We start from the raw sequence: 25,480 nt of genomic DNA, 5'->3' as shown, positions 1-25,480 counted from the left end.
ATTTATATAACCGATGTTTGTTTGGATGAAAAATGGACCAAAAAAAATTCCTAGGCTGTTTAAACATTTTGCTTACACAGGAAAGACACAATTTGCAGTTAGCACTTTTCAAAAAGAACATACACATCGAATGGTTTTAGTGCAATCTAGTTACAACATCACAGAACACTCAGCCACACAAAACAATCAAACGTATGTATGCAAGTGGGTGTGTGTTAGAGGGCATTTGTGTGTGTATCAGACAGTGTGTACTAATGCTGCACCATTCTTGCTAAAATTAGATAATATAAGGTCGGAAATATGGTCTATTGGGCAGCCGTTAAAAAAACACCCAGGTGGCACGCCCGAGTATCGTCTGTGTGTGGGAAACACCGACGTGAATGCAGCTTGGTCTGAATGTGACTACGAGCAAGAAGTAAGATCGCATGTGTGTATGAATCAAGATCGTGATTTTTTTAGGATAAATCATGCAGCCCTATTGTGTTGCATGTACACACACTGATACGCACGCACAGTGGTGTTGGCCGCTGGCTGAGAAGGGAACCTTAGACCTCAGATCCCTGGGAGGAAGAGTAAAGGATGAGGATGATTTATGGGTTTCACCGAACTGCACCATATGCCCAACATGAGTCTACACATAGACATGTGCACACACACACACACCCACACACACACTCACACACTGACAGAAATAACAAGGGTTTGTTAAGATCAGGGTCAGGTTCAAGCAACCTGAGATATAAAAAAATCAGATGTGGTGTCCCAAAAGTGCAGCCGAATAGTTATTATGCCTGTGGGGTTCATCTGAACTTTCTCCAGTTTATTCCAAACATTGAATATTGTTATAAAATACATTATACAAATACGTCTTACAGCTGTACTAATATATGACTATGACTTCTGTATGTTTTGTTTATGTTGGTTAACAAACAAAGTAAGGCTTTGCATTTGTTTGACATTGATGAGAGCTGCAATGATTATTAGATCAACATGTAAATGAAGACTTAACAACAGCCATGCTGTCGTCACTCATTGGTTTGTTCACTTAATTTTTTTGAAGCCTTGAGGTTGGCATTTTGGTTATGGGTCTTGGTTGTTTTGCAACCAGAAGTAACTATATTTGGTTGACAGCGTGGATTGGCTGTATATTCTTGCCATTTAACAAATCACTTTCATCAACTCGGTCATATATAGGTATCCACGCCCTAAAGCATTAACTGCTTTATTGTCTATTTAACTCTAAATGGGAACATTTCAGTCTCCCCCTGGTGGTCATTAGGAGGAATGCAGGATGAAGTAACGTCTGCATCGACTTAGATTTTACACCAAGAGATTATTTCCACTTATTATAAACAGTCTACCACGTTCATGCAGAAATGGCACCAAAGAAATCTCTGGAGTTAGACTCAGATTTCTTTTTCTATGTTTGCAGATTGAATAAAGATTTAGATTGTTGGTGGGTCAGAAACAAAGCATTATGAAATGTTTTTTTTACATTTTGAAAATATTTTTTTGACTTAAAATAATTAAGGGTTATGTGAAAAGAAGAATGTGTATATTGATAGATTATAACATTAATCATCAGAGGCCCTGTTTGGGATAGGAAATCTAATTTAATCGTCTCTTTATGACTCCTAATGTTTGAAACGTGTCTATATGTGATGTCGTGTGATGTTGTATGCTTCCCGGAGGACTTCAAAAAGCTTACACAGGCCTGTGTTAAAGCCTCTGTCAGCCTCTCCTAAATCACAGCTAATCATTGACTTATTTGAGTTCCCTACTGATGTCAGCCAAACAACAAAAGTGCTGTGCTGTTCAACAAACGCTCTTAATGGATTTCCTTCAGACAAAAAGAAAAAAAAAGAAAAGTCGGTCGACATCACAGCGGAGCCGAAATCCCAGCTCCGCCCACTTCCTAAGTGCTTTTCTGGTGGAACATGAGAGGTCCGCTGCCTACCAAGCTGGCAGGTTTAAATTTAGCATGAGGCCGAGCCGGGGTTTTCAGGTCCACTTGACTGTACATTCAAGCGGCTGACAAACTCTGTTCACGTCCGTCCTTGGTTGCTTAAAATCAGTCTGTCAGAACAAATAAAGTCAGAATGCCGGTACAGTTTGACGCCCCTTACACTCAACACGGGACAACCCTCATCCGGCATTGACGTCAGAGAGTCATACGGCAGGGGAATTGGCCAATGTACATCTTAAGTCTGCAGGATGTATTATGTATGACACATATACACAGATACAAACACGCTGCAGTTCAGTGTCTAGAAGCACACTGACGCACACAAACGCACACATTTGTTTCTTCACAAGTCTCCACGACACTGTTTCTTTGTTATTTGACAGGCTGGTTAGTAAAGTATTCATATGTCACTTATGTAAAAGTCGCAATCCTGTACTGCAAATGTATGCTACTGTTTGAAAGCCCTGCACTCATACTTTACACAGTTCTTATAGTGTTTCACTTGTCAGCAGAATTTTGATTCAGGCTAACATGGAGCTCTGAAGCCTGATTATGATCTATAGAGATGGGCATTAAAAGTAATCCAAATACGCAAGTAGTCACATTACCTTATGAACGAGTACTCGCTGATTATATATCTTTTCCTGTGAAAAAACGTCTCTTAAAGCACAAGCGGTCCGCTATGTTTTCTGCCATGGGTCCCTCGTCAGTACTGTCAGTCTGTAGGACAGCGGTCTACAGATGGTATCCATGTTAACCTTTGCTGGACAAACGCTGTCAGCTCGTGGAAGCTTTCTTCTTCCCTCAAAACCTGATAGGAGCATATCTCCAGTCACTCTTTTTTTCATTCTTAGCTTATCTAGACACAAGGCTCACAACTTACAACTTCATAGGCTGTTACAACTCATATATGTCTGTCAAATACAGAGCTAAAACCAGCAGCCAGTCACATGGCTGCAAACAGCTGTGCTACCTGTGAACACAGTTCTTGTTTGTTTCATCTGTTACCCAAACAAACTGTAATGTATGTCGTACACTGGGGTTATGTGTTTTTCTTGACTCTAATGCACGTTGCCCTTTCAAACTGATGCTGTTCAATTGCTTACACATGAGCTCATGTTTTAACTATTGAGCTTCAGAGTTGCTGCGACAGTAGGTCGACCTCGTTGGCTTTAAACAGTCCAGCTGTTTCCCCTGTCTTCTTCTTACAAAGCTAAACTACGCTTCTTCAGATTAGTTGACCACTATAAACCCTGATATTTGGAAAATACCATTTAACTTTATACTTGACAAAAAGACACCAGCAGTTTATCTAAGTCGGCCATCTAATTCCAAACAGCACAGAACCAAGTGCATTTCCAAAAATTGTCAGATTGATATGCACGGTGAATGGGAGCACTGCACTTGTGGTCATGATGTAACAACATTTTATACTGGTATATTGGTCACACCGGTTGGCCTATATAGGACGTAGCCAACATTTCAGAAGGGAAAAAAAAAGTTTTTAAAGTGCGTCTCACACACCAGATTTTACTGTATTCATTATTCAGTAGTAGAAGCGAAGACTTGAAGTAACAAATGACATCTGGCACTACAAACTGATTTTAACCACGTTGCTTTTTTTTCTTCAAATACTGCCTCTGCTTTCAGGACCCAGTAATTGTAAACAATTCTTTTGGAAGATAAGAGATTTTCAGCAGGGAATACATCTGTCCAATAAATACTTAGTTTAACGATCAACAAGAATAGACAGTATTGACTAAACCCACTAAGTACTAACTCTCTACCTCTATCTATGGCTAATCTACTTTTATTCCGCACCTTCCTGAGGGGCTCCGAACTGCTCTCTGGTAAAAGCTGGAGACCATTCAGCTTCTGAAGTGGTTGTGGCGCTCTCTGTTTCAGCCTCGGGCTCACCCTCACCTTCATCTTCACCTTCAGTTTCACCCTCAGCTTCACCTTCATCTTCCCCCTCGGCTTCTCCTTCAGTTTCATCCTCCGTGTCATCTTCAGCTTCAGGAACAATAAATGTATGAGCTAAGGCTAATCAGCAGCACAGGTAAAAATAATGATTAACTAACTAGACACTAAAACCTTAGAAACCTGAGATTAAACCACTAAACTGATTTTCAGCCCATTTGCAAGAATCATTCTTTCCCCCCCATTTTCTTTCCAAATAAGCTCACAATTGTATCTAATTGTGAGAGGAGACAGACTTCTGCAGTGCAGTCCAATTGCTCAGTTTATCCATGCAGCAGCCTTTTTACTGTCCGGCCATGTGGAGAAAAGCCCAGTGCTGTCAGGGTGGATGTTGCCACTTTGCCGATCGTTTCTGTCTAACAGCTCGGAGGCTGAGAGCCTCTCCACAGAGAGAATCCCTAATCAAATTCCCTTTTATTCCTGCCTCCCCGAGCTCCTCACCCAGAATCACACTGCATTACAACACACTAACATATGCCAACATCCTCCTCTCCCATTCCTCTCTCTCTCTCTCTCTTTCTGTCTGTCTCTCTTCCCAGCACCCACCCTCACCCAACCTTCTCCCGTCCCATCCCATCCAATCCCCCCCCCCTTCAATCCATCACCAGCGCTGTCTTTAGTCTGAATGAGAGAAGCAGCAGAACTGTGGAAGAATTCCTCCTGTGCAGGTTAGTGTGATGTGCTGTGATGAAAGGACATGGCGACAGAGAGGCCTATTAATAATGAAGCACACAGGGCCCAAGCTGCAGCACTGACAGAGGAGATGCAGGGAAAAAAGAGAAATGACTGACTAGAGAGCCAGCTGAACATCACAGGGGGAGAGACGGGGGGAGAGTTTAGGAGACGTACAGAAGGAGAGGTGTTGGGTTGAAACTTAAATTTGAAAAACAATGCAACAAAAAGAGACGGAGAGAGAGAGAGAGATGATACAAAAATAGAAGCCTTTCCGCTTTGCTATGCGTTATTACTTACTGGAACCGGAGGGTGAACCAGCAATCGTACCTGAAAGAGAATAAGCAGAGGAAGAGGAGATGAGAACTTGTTTATTTATGCATACAAATTGCCTAAAGTCTTGACTCTGCCTCATTCATCAGACTCAAGTGGCGGAGAGATTTTTGGAGCAGTTCTGCAAAACAGCAGCTTACCACCGCTCAATGTTTTAGGCTAATTTCTGGATCTGCACCGCCTCCTCCATCCCCCTTTTAACTTGTTACTTCCAGAGGAGTATGCAGACTCTGTTTTTTTCACTTGGGCGGCACAACTTTTGCAGGGGTGGCATAAAGTGTATGCTTGTACATGTAGGTCCAAAGCATTTATTTACCATGTCTGCATGTCTCGACCAATCATATCTACTTTAACATAGAGGCATGATACAGTTGTTTAATACATGTGTGAAGGTTCTAAGTCTCTTAGGGGTGTGTCCAGAGGGGTGTCCAGAGGTGGTACGGGCCCCCTTCAAATCTAATCAGGGATCCCAGCTGCCACCCAAAAATCCTTAACTCTGATAGGCTTTTTTCCTTGTAAGAGGCGGGACATAAAGGATAAAATCAACTATTTTGGCAATGGTTCAACAGACTACTAATTTCAGGATTGTGCACACAAAATTCATGCCACTCCTGCATAAGTCCTTGCCCCTGTTGGGGCCACCCCAGTTGAAAAAGTCTAGACACACCCAGACAGCCTTATACCAGTTAGGCAAGGGGGGGTTGCCCTTTCACATTCAGAGCTTCTTATAATATATGCATGTTTTAAGCGCTGCTTCTTTGCTATGCTTGAATCAAAACTTTGTGCCTTTCCTCCGTGTTTTTTCTCAGATTGTATTTATAGTTAGCCTGGCATGCATAATGCAACCAGTTGGGACCAAACTGTTTCGTGAGCCATGGCCATTTTGTGTCGCATTTCAAGCGAACAAGTTGCAAACATTTTAATTTTTAAAGTTCTACTAATGGGATTCCGAACTTTAAAAGGGTGGTAATGGGCCCTGAAGGTGTGTGTCGGTACCATTAGAAGTGACTTGGGAACAAATGGTTGATAAAAAAAGGGCTGACAATAGAGTCAGTACAGGTACAGGTGTATGTGTGCGCCTCTCTGTGTCTATATGTGCATGTGAGTGTTTCTGTGTTTGTGTGAAGGGACTGAAGTAAGGAGGGGCTGCCCTAGATTATTATTTTATCAGAGCTATCTAATGTTGCCGGCTTCTCTCTCCAAGAGGATTTCCCCCCCACGCACTCCCACGGTTTTACAGCGCTCTGATCTGCTCTCTGCACAGAGGTGACGACAGATCGGAGAGCTCCGTCATTTCCTCTTAACTACTCTGTTCTTTTCAACTTGCTCCACTGATCCTGTTTTTTTCATTGAGGACCTGAGAGTTGTGAGGAAACCTCGGCATTCATCAATCAAGAATGCTGAGGAATGAGATTTAAAATACCTGCCTACACGTTCATTTTTTTTAAAGAAGAAATGTCATGATTAATCATGTGTGATTAGAAAGATTCAACTGAAACACATTTACTTCATCTGGAATCATCATAGCAGCAAAATTGAGATTTACTGTAAAAAGAGAATAAAACACTTTGAGTATAAAGACTTCGGATTGGTGTAGAGGAGTCTATTCATCTGTATAGGGACCTCACAGGTTCTTGTGTAGGGTTTTCCCATAGACCAGACGTCTTGACCAGTAAACTGGCCATGCAGATTTGTAAAATTTGAATTTATTCCCACTCTTGGCTCACTACCTATTTAAAAACAACTAACAGGCCAATGGACACTAGTTAACCGTATACTGAGCTTCAGCCCTCTCTGTTTACAGTACACAGAGATAGCATGACTTTAGCCACATTTAACTACCAGCAACAACTACGTACAGGTCACTATGATCACAAAGTTAGTTAGGCTAAGAAACCAACATGAACGTTGAAAAAAGAATTGAATTTAAACAAACAGCAAGCTTGCTAAATGTCGCATCTTGAAGCTGCACTTGTCAATACTTTTTTATATCAACCAAACATGAGCATTGATGAAACTTTATCTTTATGCTGAATAAGTAAGCCCATTGCAAGCAGCCAGTTAGCTTCCCTATGGAAAAAGAATGATATCAGGCGCAGACAGCGGGCCAGGTTTCCCCCGAAAAATCTGTAACAAAGTCGGACGTATCCATTTTTTTTATCCGCAATTTTGAAAAAATAAAAAAACAACACAGTTTTATGTGTGTTATGTGCTGGACTGGAAACCAACTGAGACTCAGGGGAAGAATACCTGAATATAAGGTTTGAATATGTTACTTTTAGAGTTGGTGGATTCATTATTTTCCTTTTTAATGGATGCAGGCTAGTTATTTTCTTCTGTGTACCAGCCTTTTGATAAGGTAAGCTTATCTGTCGAGCTTAAACTGTCTGCAATTATGGATTTTTTAAACTAAAAAACATGCAACTGATGCCACTTTTCCATTTGTAAGTGTCAGCAAGAAGTAGAGAAAGAATTTTTGGTTTAAATTCAGAAGAAACAACCCAAAAATCTGCAGCAGTGCCTCAGGATTTAGGCCCCTCCCAGGACACCCTGTCAGAAGAATTTTGTTCATTCCAGTATTTTAATACATCCAGTAAGCCTAATGCAATCTAACAGACTTTAGCTAAGTCATACAAAAGGGTTCATCAGTGTACTGTCTTAGCTTGTGTAATATTGATGACTTTTGTCGACACAGTAGGACAGATTAATGGGTGCTTACAGGTGTTGGGGGTTCCATTGGGTGTGGGCAGGTAGGATCCAGCCTTCCAGGACTTGGCCTTGAAGCCTTTCCTGCAGCGCTGGCAGTCCTGGCCCGTGGTGTTATGTTCACACTGGCACTGGAGGTTCCCTTCCTGCAGCAGGCACTGGGAGGCGTGGAGGTTACACTTACACCTTCAAAGAAAGAGACAGGTTCGTTAGGTGAGACGAGTCGTCTCAAGGTATCAAGTGTGATCAAGTGAGAACTGTTGCGACACATTGATTGCAGACGCTCTGTTAATGATGCTAGATATTGTGGAAGCAGTATTACAAAAAGGGGAACATGTTGTGTGCAAATTGCATTGTTGAAATATGTAAAACAAGATGGAACAAAATTAAGTCTAGAGGATGAAAATCTTACAAAAAGAACATTTTTATTCAATTGACCCTTTCTGTAAATTACAGTACATAACTGGCAAGGATAGCAAGAAGTTAGAAAAACTTCATATTAAAAGGAACTTTTTTGTCTTTATGTGTGGGGGTGGGAAACGTGGATTAGTATCAGATGTGTGGTGATATGGGTGTGTACACCTATCTATGCTGCAACACTTAAATGTTGCAGAAGCAGACATGAAAGTTATTACACGCATAGAGATACGTGATGTGACTTCCAGTTTATGTAACGGAGAATATCACAGTCACTCCATTTGGAGTGTAATTCTCTGGTCTCACATTCAGTTTTCTCTCAGAGCAAAAAAAAAAAAAAAAAAAAAGAAATCTGGCGAAGCTTCAGCAGCCGTTTCTATTTGATGTTTGCTCGTGCAGTTTGTACAGTTGCCAGTCCATCTGATTCTGTCGTTTTGATTTCACCAGCATGCAGCAACACAGTCAACATACTCACTGAGTGAAGTAATGGAAAATGAATCAAACTGTTTGCACAAAATGTACCGACAGTCAAACATCCAGCAGGGATGAATGTTGAACACACGTTATTAATCTTTATGAAGTCCTGATTAATACGATCGCCTTCATGGCCTACGCCGTCGTGAGCACTACATACTTGTGCGTTGGTGTGTCTGCAATGCTCCGCCTACAAACCAAAGTTGGCAGTGCGATTTCTATGCTAGTGATATCGCCAGTTTCTGGTTACGTCTCATTCTTTGCTCGTCTGTATGCAGGAAACCATGGCGACTGAAACCAAGTGTATAAATATATTGTATATGATATTGAGCAGCAGTTGATTATATTGCAATTATTGCAAAGAAGAAAAGAGAGGGGATATCCGAGGTGATGGAATGTACGCCAACTGAATCAGTTGAGGCAGAAGATGGGGGAATTTTTTTTTGCGCTAGTTTGGCCACTTAAAGACATGGAAGAGGAACTGAGAACTTCTGATATTTACAGATGTCTTACATTTGACACATTGGTTCAACGTCAGCAGCTATTTCTCTCACATTGGAGAACACACAATATGCCTTTAGCCATTAAGTTGCTACTGAGCGGACCAATCACAGGGCTTTTGATCTGCATTGTTGCGACGCATTTTAAAATGTTTGAGGTCCACGTCGGGCTAGGTGCGCAGGCTTCTGAGTACGTACAGAGCTATGCTAACCCACGGCGGTAGATTCTAGCAGAAGTCTAAATCAGGCTTGTTATTTAACAATAAATGCAGTTTAAAAAAACAGCAACCCTGGGGTGCCCCCATGTACAGAAGCTATAGTCCTCGTCAAAGCCACCGTGGGTTCGAATCTGACCTCTGCTCTTTGCGGCATTTCATCCACTACTCTCTCCTCCCAACATTTCCTGTCTTTCTTCAGCTGTCCTATCGAATTAAAGGCAAAAATGGCCCAAAAATATATTTAAAAAACAACAACAGCAACCCGATAGTTTCATGCTTTACTTACTTACTTTACCTTTGCGAATGAATGTTTGTCTTTAACTTTTGGAAGGTGATTATATTAACTTTAATGTGCTCTTCATGTCCGGTTCTTGTACTTGTTGCTCAGACATTAGGTGAGCATGCTCTCGCATTCACACCTGTGAGCTCAGTGACCTGCTGCTCAGGTCAAAGGTGTGTGTAATTAATTGGCTTACCGAAGTGGCAGACTGTGTGCTGAGAGCAACAACTTGAAGACGGCTGTTTGTGCCGCTTCGGTAGGCTGTTGCTCAGCTTGTTTTTAAATCATGATCTGTTTTTTGTTTTTGTGTTGTTGTTGTTTTTTTTTTTTTTAGCAATTTCATCATGAAATAGCCCATTGAATTGAGGCGTTTTATTTCTTCCAGAAGAGTGCCTTGGTTTTTTTCAGCTTTTTGAACAACAAATTAAAAAATGTAGTTTGAAGAGCTGCTGCTACTCTTCATCATTTTTTAACAACAAAGCAATATCTATCCATTCATGACAGTTTGTTAAACATACCAGACAAATAAAGTTGTCAATTTGACTTATAGGCATATAGGCAAGAAATATTTGATAGGTTTTGTATCAATCTGAGTTTCTGATTGTAGGACATTTCTTTAGAATATAATCGACTTAGAAATAGCTGCTTGTCTTTCATTCTTCTAAATGATTACAGAGCAGAGGAAAAATGATGAGTAAAGTATAGATAGATATATAAAGCAAAAATAATCTTTTGAAGGACCAAGATTGTTGGGAATCTCTTTACCCACTCTCCATCCAAACGAGCATTTTGGCACGAATCGTTTTTTTTTTTTAAAAATTGGTCCTGTGACATTCTGCTGCCTGAGAACGTGAGTACGAGTGCATAATCACAACACGTGTGTGCAACCCACAACCTCAGTTTATGGCCTGGGTGGGCTGATCCAGAGGTGGAAGTTTTGCCGAGAAGAAAATGAGGATCTTAAGGACATTCCACAGTGACGACTTCAAATTACAGCCTTTTCCAGATGAGCGGCTGGACTCCAATCCAGTTTGTTCCACTGGAGTGAACAGCTATCCGTCTGCATCAAATATTCAAAGAATGGGCCCTGTATTCTGGCGAGATGACTACTTCAATTTTCCTTCCTCACACTAATCTACACTTTCTCATCAGTTTTTTTTTTTCAGTTTCTCAGCATTACTTTACATACCAAACTAACGATGACAGAAACTTAGAAACACACACAGTAAGCTTTAGAGGAAGACGTGAAGACAATCGATCACGGCGAGTTGTGTCTCGCAGTATCACACTGTTGCCTTCAGTCCTATAAATTACCCACAATCCTCTCTGATCACCTGGACGAGCTGACAGGACGTGCCAGGGAGAATCCATCCACCGACAAGGCCTTGTTTCCTGCACGCTTTTCTGAAGGACATGAGCTGTCCACTTAGCGAGGGGTGGAAATTGAACATCTCTTTTTCATGGAGAAAATAAGGAGTGTGTGTGTGTGTGTGTGTGTGTGTGTGTGTGTGTGTGTGTGTGTGTGTGTGTGTGTTTCAGCGCCGTGTGATTGTGATGCATGTGTCTAAGAGTGGGGATGACAGACAACAGATCAGAGAAGCACAGGCATGGTGACTAATGCCTGCGTTGAGAGAGTGACAGCGCCGAACATATCACCGCTTCTCATCTCCTGTGTCGCCGGTGATAAATCTCATCTGCCTCGTCTCAAAAGTGGAAGCGCCACTGAGAGCAGGATCTAAAAGTTGTAGTTTAAAATCAATACTGAAGAACAGAGTGATTCTCTAGGTATGCTACTGTACTGTGTGTGTGTCTTACGGGCCTAATGGCTGGAGTGTACTGGAGGAAATGGCCTCCCTCTTGTCAATAATGTGCGCAGTTGACGCACTCTGAGGTTAAAGCGGGAAAGGATCCATGAATCCATCTTCATGAAATGTCAATGCCTTCTTATTAAAAAAAAAAAAAATGTAATCCCCCGATTATATAGCCATTAAAAAGTCTCCTCAGGAAGCTGCAATGTGGTGATCGCTACAATTAACACAAAATCAACTGATCCCTGCGTCCTGTGCAGGAAAACAGTACTGCCCAATCGCTACAACTTTTCCACATATCTGACCAATCAGCCTATTCCCCCCCCTCGCTATAAACATCACTCAAATCACTTCTTTGACAATTAACGTATTAACCTCCTTTATTTTGTAAATGTTGTATGACTTTTCAGGAGGTATTGTTACTGTGTCTTTAATATCTCTTGAAAGCTGCAGGCCAGAGACATTTTTTTTGTGTGTGTGTGTGTGCTGTGCAGGAGACAGCTGCCCCATTATAAAGAGCGTCAGGTGCAATCGCTTCTCTGTCGGTGCTTCTTTATCCATCCTACGACTGCAGTGTCTTTTTTTAAGAAGGCTTTACACAGTGAATCCAAAATAATACATCCAATTCTAGATATCCTATTGTGAGTATTTATTCTTTTTTTCTGAAATTAAAGTTGTAAGCCGTCCACTCAGCCAACCAAAATGTCTCATGTTGAGTTGCTCAATCAATTAGTTGTGTGTTCTTAAGTGTCAGCCCTGGTCATATTGAGTCATTGTACAGCGAGGTAGTAATGCCCCTGACTCTTATGAATGGTTTTATACTCGCCCAGCAGCCAGTAATGAGTAGATCATCATAAATGTAGTAAAAACGTGTAGATTCTTCTTTGCGTACATGGATAGCATGCACATGCACAGTTTGGCTGTTTCCTTTGCTTTCATTCAGTTTTTACACATTTTTTGGGGGGTTTAAAACAAATTAAGAGGAAGTGATGTCAGGAGCCAAAAGATGTCCCTCGGCCAGTAGATGTCTTTATTGGACCGTTTGTTTGTCAGTGGATGTTTAATGTGTTTCACTAAATATCACGCCTCAAAACGTTACAAACCCCATTGCATTTTTCAATAAGCTGCCGTGAAATCACTCATTTTAGTCTTCAACAATCCAAAAGCAGCCTGTGAAATCCTGCAGGGACTGATCTAAGTCACTGTTTTAGTCTAAAAGTCTTGAAACTTTGCAAACCCTCTGTCCCCTTGACCTGCTTTCTCAACTCCTGCCACATATTACAGCCCAGCAAGACCATGAGCACTTCCATCTTTGCACTCCTTCCGCATGAACGATGTGACACTTGGACTTTTCAAGTGCCGTCGCTCTTTAGCTCCCTCTCTTTCGGATGACAGCCTGCATCGGGATTTCTCCCGATCCCTTTCTTCAGTCCCTCCACACACAAATAATACATGGGCCACAATCATATGTTAATGTGCAAGATGTCTGCCTTCACTGCAAAGTCATCAAAGAGGGAGTAGCTGCTCGGAGGAAGTTAAGACGGGACAGCTGGATCCATCACAACCCTGTCTCCTTACTGAGACAGAGAGAAAGAGAGAGAGAGAGAGATGAGAGAAGGTGAGTGGAGGGAAAGACAAAGAAGGGCAAGAGAAAGCTCGCTGAGAAAGAGAGCTTGGGAACTGAAGCAAATAAGTGATTCAAATGTATTCCAGCTTCCATTTAGAGTCTCACACACACACAAGGTGGTGTTTTAATTAGTTGCAGTAGTTTTGGGTCAATACTTCTGTTTATCAGTGTGTTGGAGACTCCTAACTGGAGTATCTGTTGTTTCAGCATACGGGAAGAAATGTTGACGACCAATGCGACAAAGAGCACTGTAGGAGTTGTGACTTTTGTCTATTGGTTAGAAAAAGGAGGAAGTTGGTTGATGTTTTTATTGAGCCACAAAGCCAGCAGAGAAGGAGGTCAGCGTGGATGATAGGGCTGATGATAGGGCTGGATGAGCACAGCAAAAGAAACAGATTATTTTGTTCAATTTCGAGATCACGATTATTAAACACGACTAACGATTGACTTGGCGCTAATCTTGGATCTATTGAATTTTGGATTTGAGTAGATTTCCTTGACCTCTAAATATAATCCAACTCAAGAATGAAGAAATAACAATTATATTGTTCTCATTTAAGATGAAAGCCTAAACTGTCTTATCATTTTGAATAATTTGTATGTATTGTCCAGTTGTAGTAGATGGATGGTCCAACAAAACATTAAACTTTTGCAGCTCAGATACTAGTTTGTTTCAAGCTTTTTTTTTTTTTTTTTTTTTTACCAAAACCATTGTCTTCTCTAATATTACGCATGCCAGTTTTAAGAATCAAGTCTAACCTTAACCATTTCAGGGTTTGTAGATCTGAAAACTACTGGATGAGCAGTGAGGAGCCACACAATTATGACCCCTGACAGGTCACACTGATCATCTCTTTAAAATGGCATCTGTCAGTTGGTGGGATATGTTCGGCAGCAAATTAACATTTTGTCCTCAAATTAGATGTATTGAAACTAGAAAAAGTTGGTAAGGATGTGAGCGACTTTAATGGCCCCTCTCCATCTCCAAAACTGCAGCTCTTGTGAGGTGTTTCTAGTCTGCAGTCCTATCAAAAGTTATTACAGGAAGAAAAACCTGGGAACCAGTGACAGAGTCATTGGTGTCAGAACATACAACAATGCATTCCAGTTTTTCGAGTAGCAACTGATCAGTAAGGGTACCCCTGCTGATCCCTGTCTGCCTCAGAAAGCCCCTACAATGGACACTTTAGCATCAGAACTAGACCACAGAGCAATGGAAGAAAGTGGCCTTTAGGAACACGACTACAAGTTCAAGGTGTTAACTTGGCCTCCAAATTCCCAATATCTCAATCCAAATGAGCATCAGTGGGATCTGCTGGACAACCAAGTCAGATACATGGAGGCCCAACCTCATGACTTTCAGGACTTCAAAGATCGGCTGCCAGTGTCTTGGTGCTGGTAGGTTTGGCAACATTTGTGACTTCTTGTCAAATCTACAATGTTGTATAGTTACATGATCCAGAGTTAACTTGACGTTACACCTGTATCGACCGCAAACATGACCGTGTAGTTCCATTTACAGCGAAAGTAGATGATTCATTGCATTATGTTGGTTTGATAAAGAAAACTTCAGAATGCACTTGGCTGACGGCTTCCCTATCACATCATATATATATATATATATATATATATATATATATATATATATATATATACTGTATATGGTCAGCCTTCTACATTGCTTCAATGCATTCATTGTTTGCTGTGAATTCCTTTTGTGTAGTTAGACATTTAATCCCTTGTGGGAAAAGCGGACTCCACCACTAACAATGAAAAGAACTATATATAGAGACACTTCATGATTGTTAAAAAAAGAAAGGAAAACATGCCTATCAGAATAGTACATCTATTCAAGAGCACAAAACTGATACTGACAAAACATATACAATATAAGTTACTAAAGAAAACATATAGATACTTAAAAAAACAGTAAAAAGTACGTACTTTTCTGCAAAGGGACCATAATATTTAAATTTCCCGATTAACACCAATATGTAATCTATATTTTCTGTGACTTTTAGGTTTCATTTTTATGTCCACTCAGGTAAAGTGCTCTGCATTGTAAGCCTCTCTTTCTTTTATAGCATTTGTGATAGAGAAATTGGAGACATGCTTGATAGTTTATTTTAAACTAAAGAATGAGCAGCAGTTTTGATGAAATTACCTCTGAAGTTAAAACATGTTCAAACTTGATGTAACTGCAAAAGGTTAGTTAGCTTACACCATGTTTCATGTATTCACTCCCACAATATCTGCTCTTAATACACAGACTGTGGTCCTGTCAATTACTGTTTGATTCACTACATTGATGGCTGCTTCCAGTTCAAATTTCATGAAGAACATACATAGAAAGCTATGATATGGATTTTTTTTTTTTTTTTGGATATATGAGACCATGAAACATCACACATATAAGATCTACAAATCTTCATGCTTGCACAGTTTTGCTTCCAACCAGTGATCATTAGTCGTCACCAGATAGATACAAAAAAGTGTCACCCTCTCTGTGTCTGTGTTTCTGTGCCCGTTCTCCCTGCAGTCTGTCTCTGTGAAATCTTGACGGCCCAGTGTGCTTAATGATCCGAGGACGGCCTGTTTCAGACGGCGGAGACGCAGCAATTAGGAGAATAAATAATAAGAAAGATAAACAAACATCAAGGGGGGAGTCATGTGGTGGCAGAGCCTGAGAAAGCAGCTGGAAGCAGCAGTTAATGGGGCTTTATCTGTCTCTTTACTGTAGTCGACGAGGATTCCTCTATCCTTCTCCGGGGACACGGCTATCACTGCCTCGCTTTTATTTTCAGTTTTGCACTCTCCTCCCACTGTCTCTTTTTACTTGTGCTCCTAGCGCTGTAGCTTTTCTGCTCCTCCAGCCTTTTCTCTTTTTTGTTTGTTTGTTCTTCTTCTTTGATTCCCATTGATCCGCAATCTTTTCCTCTCCTTTTCCCCATTCTGTCCATCTAAGCAGGCTTACGTCTTTAGCTTGGTTGCTTCCGACCATGGCACCATGTTCACTGAGGAGGGCATGGGGTAAATTGGGTTGTGGACATGTGTTTGAGCGCAGTAGGTGGAGGAGAAAATAGGGGGTTTAGATGATACAGAGGGCTGAGCAGTCAGTACAGCATGAAGCAGGTAAGCTGTGTCAAAGCCCTGACAGTCCGCCTGCCGCCCCAACTATCGCGGCAGAACCTGGAGGAGGGGAAGGAGGAGGGTCTACATCTACGCACTCTAACCTGAAGACAAGCTGCATCGATGCAGCTCTGACCCAGCAGGAGATCTCCCTCCTCCTTGTCTTTCTCTGCTCTGTGTTCCGTCAGCCGTCACCGAGAAGGCCCCTCTCGCTACTCACACCAACTTCCTCCCCTGATACCACAAAGCACACAACCAGATACACAACCTGCTGAAGGAACAGTGGAGCGAGAGCCTAATGGGCGCTGAGTGTCAGTGCTTTTATCATAGAGAGAGAAATACTGAAGACCCAAAGCAGAGCTGACTGATGGCATGGGATGAATGAAATAGCAGGAATAATGGACAGGAAATTACAGTGTAATACGATTAAATAAAGTGTAGCAAGCCCTACCTTTGCGAAGTGGCTGATATCAGATTTTGTTATGCTCGGCGCACTCTATGATTTTTAAATCTTAACCAATTTAGAAAAGGTTAAGTTAAAAAAAAGATATAATTGTAAGTAAACATACTCCAGACCGTGACAGTGCAATCAGATTGCAGAACTACACCCTCAGCATTAATGTTGTAAGATCAAAAATGACCTTAAAAAATGGACAGGGATTGCATGTTGTTTGATGTTTTGCAATGTCAAATCTAAAACGAAGTGAAAAAACTTTGTGACATGTCTTGGCTGAAAAGCACGAAACAGATTGGCCCAAACATTTTGCACCGAGGGTTGATTTCAACAAAATCTTCAAACCAGTCTGCAACATCACTTGATGCTTCCCAGTCAGCTTGCTCTTGTTGGCTGTGGTTGGTTTCTACTCACTGTTCCATTCACACGACAAGATTTCAAGCGCATTCTCACTCACAAATTCCAAAACTTTGTCACGGCACCTCTTTATACAAACACCCATGCCTTCAACTGACTCGATATAAACCCGGCCTAGGAAACACAAGAGCTTCATAGAAACAGTTCTTAAAGATATAGTAGTTTGAGATGGAAGTCGAGGGATATGAATGTGCCAAACAATACAGAAACGTCACAAAAATACTTTTTGTTTTAATCTAGCACATGACGTGTTTTTACAAGTTAACCATGTAGGACTAAACCAAAAAGACAAAGAGAAAACAGATGCTACCTTATGAGTCAGTATGAGACGTTGTAAGGGTGTTTAAGATTACTTGGTGGTTGCCTTCCGCTTATTTCTTCTACTACCCTCGGCCCTCATCGAAACCTAACATGTATTTTCTTGACGAACACTGTTTTCCACCGACAGTACTTGGTGAATTTGTCATTTCTAACTACAATGATGGCGTAAGGCTGATGTGACGGTGTCTCTGTATCTTAACCGGTCCAGTGCACCAGGAGAAGCGTGGCCAAAACTGCCAAAGAGTAAGAAGAGTGAAAGGAGGAGAAGTGAAAAGTTGTCAGTGGCAATATCTGTGTTTTTTTCAGCTTCAGGCATGCCTAATACAATTAGCCAGCTACCGCTGAATTATTCCTGAAAAAATGTAAAAAAAAGCTTCTCTGATCTCTGTTCGTACACGAGACAACAATCAGTGTTCGTCTCTGTTGACAGACTGCAGTCGATTTCATAAACTCCACTGATAGACCTCAGAGCTAATGCGTCCTGTTTTTGATTCACTTCAGCTCTTCTGTCCAAATACAAATGCTCTCAGTCAGTCTGTCAGTCCATCTCTCTTCCTCTCTCTCTGGCAGCTCCCTCATGTCTTTGCTACAGCATTGGTGTGTGTGATTAAAAACCTTTGGCATGCCGACGTATTGTAGAAGCATTATAGAAGTAAACACATTTATGACGAACAGTTGACACCAAGATAATCACTCGTTATTGATTACAGTCACTGAGGCAGAGAAACACAACGGCCCTGTTTAAACATTGCATTAACGGCCCTCCTGGGTGATCAGATCACAAGTGGACAGCCTTAATGCTAGGCGTGATCGCACCCCAAAGGGTCTTGTAGACCCATTGAGATCTGATCACTCGTGCCACATTTGAATAGACTCACGCTGCTACGGGAGGCTGCGCTCGGGGGGGAAATCGATCCTCTCTCCCTTTCAGAGAAAGAAATTTAGGGTCCCAGAGGAAGTCTGGGACCCATTTGTCCACATGAGCCACATGGACAGAAAATCTGCCAAATTATCCACCACTGAAACAATGTTTTTTGTCATTGGAACATTGGTTCAGTGTTTCACTATCACTATGAAAAATGTTATTTGCAGACTTTTAAACCCGAGGTATAAAAAGTCTCTTTTCTCACCTTGATTCTGAGTTTAAAAGTTATATGGACACACTAGTTTGAAAGTCAACCACAGTCCTGTGTGCAACATTACACAAAGACTAGACACATAGACTTCAAGAACCAAATTAGATATAAATTATAGCGATGTGTCTTTAAATCATGTCCAGAGGTGATATATAAGTATGTCCATAAATTAGGACCTGATTGGTTGAGGGCGGCCAGCGGATGAGCCGATCCCTCCGACACAGTGTATCCCCAAGCGGAGCGCGGGGAGCGACCGAGCGTGGCGAGTTGCGTGAAGCCCGGATCATTGATCAGCCTCACGCCTTATTGGCTTCCTCTGAAGTCTTTATCACCACGTCCCCTCCCACTTCCTCCACCGCCTCGCCTCGTAAATCCAGCGCGGCTAATTGGACATGACTGCGTTTATGTTCCAGCTTCATAAATTTCTTTCTCTGAAAGGGAGAGAGGATCGATTTCCCCCCCCGAGCGCAGCCTCCCGTAGCAGCGTGAGTCTATTCAAATGCCCCCTCTCTTCCGTACCCCTCGTCACCTTTTCTTTACCCCCCTCCTCCTCTTCAACATGTATGCTTTTCTCACGTGTGTGCTCCTTCACTTCCCCTCCAGACTAAACAGGTAATCTATAAGTGACCTCCCCTGCGATCATGTGGTTACGAGTTACGACGCCGTACACAGCTCTTTAACACGTTCCTCTCATCTTTTTTTTCCTGCTACAAATCATTCCTCTAAAACTCAAATCAGTCAGTATCGTATCCGACTTGTTGACGGCAAACGACCGCAAATATAAAAACTAAACACTTCCTGTCTCAATCATCATCTCTCCCTCCACCTCTTTCTATTTCTAATGTTCAATCATCTCCCCCAGACATGTAGGGGATAAAACACTTTCTGCAGGAACATCTAAGGCCGCAGTCAAGTCCAAATGGGACTACATGTACCAACTGGGATACTTTGGAGAACTGCGGGGGGTGCTTGAGATGCTTTTTAAATGTTAGTTTAAAAAAATATCAGTCATGCATAATCCCCCCCCAAAAAAATACATTTAGGAGTTGCAAAAAGGAAATTAAGTTTGATTTCATATTTCATATTTCTTTTTGAAATGCAATCGTTAACTGTAAACCATCAACTATCAGTTAAGAGGTGGTAACGGATTTCTGCAAATGAATTCAGAATCTGAGGGCAATGGGGAAGATTTGGGGCTTTGAAGTGTTGTGGTCCCTGTTTGTAGTCTGAGAGGTATTGTCCAACTACACTCACCGGCCACTTCATTAGATACAGCCTGTGTACTAATTGAGCATCATTTAAACGCCACAGCCTACCTGAGCATTGCTGCTGACCATGTCCAACCCTTTATGATCACAGTGTACCCATCCTCTCTGAAGGCTACTTCCAGGAGGATAACACCCCGTGTCACAAAGCTCATATCATATCAAAACTGGTTTCTTGAACTTGACAATGAGTTCACTGTACTCAAACGGCCTCCACAGTCCACAGTCACCAGATCTCGATCCAAAAGAGCACTTTTGGGGACGTGGTGGAACGGGAGATTCGTCTCGTGGATGTGCAGCCCACAAATCTGCAGTAACACTTTTATGCACAGTTCATGCACTCCCTCAAGACTGTCACTATTGTGAGGTCGCTGTGTGAGTGAAATGTCCGGCAAAAAGACATCTTCAATTATTCAAAGCGCGGGAATGACCTTGATTCTCTTTGCAATCCACACCCAGAGTGTGTGTGTGTGTGTGTGTGTGTGTGTGTGTGTGTGTGTGTGTGTGTGTGTGTGTTTGTTATCTGTGAGTCTACTAAGCAGTGTGCGGAGATGTGTGACCTCCCTGGTGTGTATGTGGGATGAATCAGTATATAAGCACAGTTTGCTTTGAGTTTTAAAAAAAGTGTGTAGTTCAGTGTGTAATTTTTACACAACATAGCAGAAGATGGAGTGATAGAGAGAGAGAGAGAGAGAGAGATTGTGAGCGACTAAGCATACGGCTGAATTATTTAAGCAGGATACAGTAAATGGCTATTGCGTGCATGCCATAGCCCGTGCCCAGACCTGAGATCTTCTCTCTGATTGGTCGGTTTGAGTCACGTCAAGAGCAGCAGTCAGTCAGGCCCACTTTGGGCTACCTGCTCTCTCAGATATGTACTGTATGCACAGGAGCAAATAACTAAATAATGGAGCCTGCATGGGCACATCTTGTTCTGCAGTCCAGACCTCAGAGGACAGAGAGTGTGTGTGTGTGTGTGTGTGTGTGTGTGTGGAAGAGAGAGAGAGAGAGAGAGAGAGAGAGAGAGAGAGAGAGAGAGACCTATACAGTATATTCGAGCGGTTCAGGTGTGGGTTATATGCTGAAGAAGAGTAAATGCTCTTGAACAGTCAGACAGAGACTATGGCTTGTGAATCGAGGATCTGCTTATTTCACTCGGAGCAGTTCTTTTATAGCATCCCAAAAATCATTTTATGGACAATCATCACATTGGGCAATTACAACATGTGTTTTATATAAAGACCATTTCCCAGAAGTTTCTTGGCAGGACAACTTGTCTTTCACCAGGAAAGAGTGGGTAGGTATGTGTGTACGTGTATCAGAACATGACTTTGTGACTTGGGGGGTTAGATAACCATTGGTTTGTGCCTGTTGTTGTTTAGATTGTGTGTTTCTGTTATGCTTCAAACTTTCAAACTACAACATAATTCATAGGATTTTGTCAGCCCGGGAGTTTCCACTGATACTCTGTTTATAAGTACATCATCCACTTAAACTGTGGTTGTAACCCTTGTTTTAAGAAATAACTCACTGGTCTGGTTTCTTCTTTTATACTGGAGGAGGAGGAGGGGTTTTTAAAAAAAAAAAATTATCAGTAAGCAAATTAACTTGGCTGCAATATACCTCCCGCGAGTTTGGCTTATTTTTAACCTACCTTTGAAAACACATGCTCTTTGAGGATCCTCAGACTGCAAAATACAGGAATTTCTAACCTGTGTGGACTTAAGCAGCAGGGTTGCTAATGACACTCGTGTGTCTCTTGGCATGCACGGGAAATGATCTTTCTGTGTGTCTCTTGAACATTGTCCCTTAAAGGTTTAGAAAAGTCAAAAGTTAAACTAAAAACAAACACACAAACTAAAACAATGCAAACAGTAGACCACAGGACTCTGCAATGTAGCTACAGACAACCTAATGAGAGGATAAAAACTCAGCAAGACGTTTAACCTGACTGAACTGAGCTCAGCAACATCATCCATCAAGACACTTGCCAATCAAATACATGCATGCATACCTGGTAAGCCTGTAAGTTCACAGATCTGATTCTTAAACTGGTGTTCATGGATCATGGTGTGTCTACATAAACACACCCCCACAAACTTAAACACTTGCATTGCAACAACTACAGGGCGGCTTTTGATCTAAAAGTCCAAAGTCATACAGTAGATGTTTCTGGATACCTTTTGTCAGAATAATATATAACCTAACGCTAAACTTTACCAGACTTCTCAGTCAAATATTTATTTCACTGGTAATTAAATGATAGCTTAAATGGGATGCATTGAATTTGCATGTAAGGTGCTCAGAAGTGTGAAAGGAAGTGTTGTAAGAGTCACCAATGCAATTGAAGAATCACTGCAGGATCGCTGAGTCGTGAACCTGTGATCCCCACCCCTGATGTCAATGTTGACGGTTCACACTTAAAATGAGACGGTGTGAATGCGCCACATTTGAAGCAGTTTCACCTACTTTTTCCTGTCTGTCTTCACGTGATTCATTTGAAATGTTATTGTCCAAACCTAACACATGATGCTGAATACTATCACCCATGGATAAACGCACCCTCAAAGTCACTAACCACTGTGATGGCTGACCCTTATTTAATCATTCACACAAGACATATTTCACTGGCATTTGGCATTTGGCGGGTGGTATTTTAAGACAGTGCACGGCAGCATTGTAATATTCATGCAGCATGATGCAGCATGAATGATGCAGAACGCTTGACACAGTTCTTACTGAAGCAGCCATGTCACTGTTTCTTAAAGGGATAGTTGTTTGAGGTACTTCTAAAAGTATACTTCATACAGAAGATAACAGTCAGCGTATAGGGTCTGTTTGGAGAAGTTAACCATGACACCAACCACTCTGCACGCTTTATTCTAATTTCACCGCTTCATCTTTCTGACGGGAAACCCTTTCTTTGAAAATATGTTTCCTCAACAGCCCTGTACTCATATGCATGCACAGACTGTATCGGATCTGCTGTTAAGGTCAGAAGTTCATAGATGCAAACAATTTGACAAACTACAACCGGTGTTTATGAAAGCAATGATGCAGGAGAAAATATCCAGACAAACAGCAATTCGACGACTCTCAGCCTGTACAAAAATTAAAAATAAAAGCTTAATAAGTAAATATGCGATTAACTATTCAATTTGGCGATTAACCACGATTAAAAAGTGTAACTTTTGACAGTCCTACTAATAACACATTATAATGGAATTTTACAAACCTGTCTGTCAAAATGGCAGCCAATGAGAAAGTCAAAGTCACGTCTGCATTGGAAACGCAGAATGTGTTCAGTTAAGAAAACCAAATGAAAATGTTGCAAGACAGAAAGGTTAAATGATGAAAATATTACAAATACAGCTTTACACTTCAGCTGATTTTTTTTTCCCCCTGGTAAATGATTTCGAGTTGCTAAAATATGTTTTGCTCTAATTTAGTCTTTAGCAGCACAAAGCTTCATTTCGGTTTCTACACTCCAAACAGTGGCCTCACTGCCTGCCGTCTACAGCAGGTAATGCTTTCACTATCAATAATTACCTCATACAACCCCTCCTCTGAATTTCTAACTATCCCTTTAAGGCCTTTTCTGTCCGGCGCTGGCCGTCCTGAGATCGCTGTGTAACTGTGGATATTAGAGTGTGACCTCCCCGCAGAGTCCTTACGGCTGCTGAATGTGTTTTAATGAACACTACAGCGAGGAGCAACACCTGGGGAGAGAGGAAATTGGGTGTGAGTTGGAAACGGGAGGGGTGGGGAGGGTTGGGGGGTTATTATACATCCTCCTTGTATTTAAGATATGAACGAGGAAGGAGAAGTGAAGGAATGAAAAATTGATGAAGAGACAGAAACCCGGGGACGACATTGGGGTTTGGTGGGAGGTTCTTCCTGTTGTGCAGTCCCCCGTGGAGTCTACGGACCCCAAGGGAGCGATAAGGATCTGTTATAGGGTCTTTATATGTTTTCTATGTGTGTGTGTGTGTGAGTCGGATTGAGAACTTTAAACAGAATACACTTCTTCTCTCTGAGACAATTTGCCCGCCAAATGAACTTAAGAGACACTTTTGAACCTCTAATGTGTGGAGAGGCATTCTTTTGCTTTAGACTATAGCACATCAACACAGATTCAAACCTGCACCCTCAGGGCCTGCATCCGTCTTCACCCATGCACCGAATTCCTCACAAAAACATGGCTACTTAACATCATTTCTCCACTTTTATTTGTCCTTTCATTTAAATGATAACCTCAAACCTGAAAGTCTCCTGAAAGTCATCAGAAGTTACACACATTTGTACAAAAACCCACATTTTGAGTGGGTGGGTATGTGTGTACGTGTATCAGAACATGACTTTGTGACTTGGGGGGTTAGATAACCATTGGTTTGTGCCTGTTGTTGTTTAGATTGTGTGTTTCTGTTATGCTTCAAACTTTCAAACTACAACATAATTCATAGGATTTTGTCAGCCCGGGAGTTTCCACTGATACTCTGTTTATAAGTACATCATCCACTTAAACTGTGGTTGTAACCCTTGTTTTAAGAAATAACTCACTGGTCTGGTTTCTTCTTTTATACTGAAGGAGGAGGAGGAGGGTTTTTGTTGTTTTTTTATCAGTAAGCAAATTAACTTGGCTGCAATATACCTCCCGCGAGTTTGGCTTATTTTTAACCTACCTTTAAAAACACATGCTCTTTGAGGATCCTCAGACTGCAAAATACAGGAATTTCTAACCTGTGTGGACTTAAGCAGCAGGGTTGCTAATGACACTCGTGTGTCTCTTGGCATGCACGGGAAATGATCTTTCTGTGTGTCTCTTGAACATTGTCCCTTAAAGGTTTAGAAAAGTCAAAAGTTAAACTAAAAACAAACACGCAAACTAAAACAATGCAAACAGTAGACCACAGGACTCTGCAATGTAGCTACAGACAACCTAATGAGAGGATAAAAACTCAGCAAGACGTTTAACCTGACTGAACTGAGCTCAGCAACATCATCCATCAAGACACTTGCCAATCAAATACATGCATGCATACCTGGTAAGCCTGTAAGTTCACAGATCTGATTCTTAAACTGGTGTTCATGGATCATGGTGTGTCTACATAAACACACCCCCTGACAAACAAAAGTCCAAAGTCATACAGTAGATGTTTCTGGATACCTTTTGTCAGAATGATATATAACCTAGCGCTAAACTTTACCAGATTTCTCAGTCTTCTGTGTGTGTGTGTGTGTGTGTGTGTGTGTGTGTCTGTGTTGGTGTTTAATTCCATTGAGACCATACAAAGGAGGATGCCTGGGGAAGAGGAGCTGCGCTGGGATCAGCCAGAGGACAGGGGGTTAATATAATTATCCCGCTAAAACCTTGAGACTGAAGGAACATCATTAGTCATAGCAAGAGGAGAGCCGCCTCGAGCCGCGGGCCAGAGACAACGAGGAGAGGGGAGCGGAGAGCCTCAAAACACACCAGCACAGTTAGCAAGACAATTAGTACAAGGACTCAAACTTGAGGCTCTTTTTAGAAATACAAAAAAAGACAAAGGACAGTGTTTACCAGTGTTTTGAGCTCCGCTTTCGACTATTCAGTAATTATGTTTTAGCATAATAATCTCAATATAAATTAATTAATTCTGCTGAAATTGGATTCATATCTGAACTGAACACCTAATGATACTCTCGTGTAGCAATGGCCCACTGTTATTTAGCAATTAATGAAATGACCTGTGCTTTGTGTAGATTTAATATGTAGTTATTGAGCTCCATATCTTTTT

The 25,480-nt window shown here is 41.5% G+C and overlaps 1 protein-coding gene across 2 annotated transcripts in view; it reads right to left on the bottom strand.

The window, feature by feature from the left end:
- The window catches only part of ntng2b (netrin g2b), a 78,775-nt gene that overhangs the window by 26,020 nt on the left and 27,275 nt on the right, over window positions 1-25,480 (bottom strand). For both annotated transcript variants that reach the window (XM_061060868.1, XM_061060869.1), the window contains exons 4-6: window positions 7,671-7,843; window positions 4,919-4,948; window positions 3,788-3,979 (exon numbers count right to left, since the gene is read on the bottom strand). In XM_061060868.1, coding sequence (XP_060916851.1) covers window positions 3,788-3,979; window positions 4,919-4,948; window positions 7,671-7,843 — 395 coding nt within the window. The remainder of the gene's footprint in view (window positions 1-3,787; window positions 3,980-4,918; window positions 4,949-7,670; window positions 7,844-25,480) is intronic.

This window comes from Labrus mixtus, chromosome 17 (genome assembly GCF_963584025.1).
Source record: "Labrus mixtus chromosome 17, fLabMix1.1, whole genome shotgun sequence".
Taxonomy (NCBI): domain Eukaryota; kingdom Metazoa; phylum Chordata; class Actinopteri; order Labriformes; family Labridae; genus Labrus; species Labrus mixtus.
This window is presented reverse-complemented; position numbering and strand designations above follow the sequence as displayed.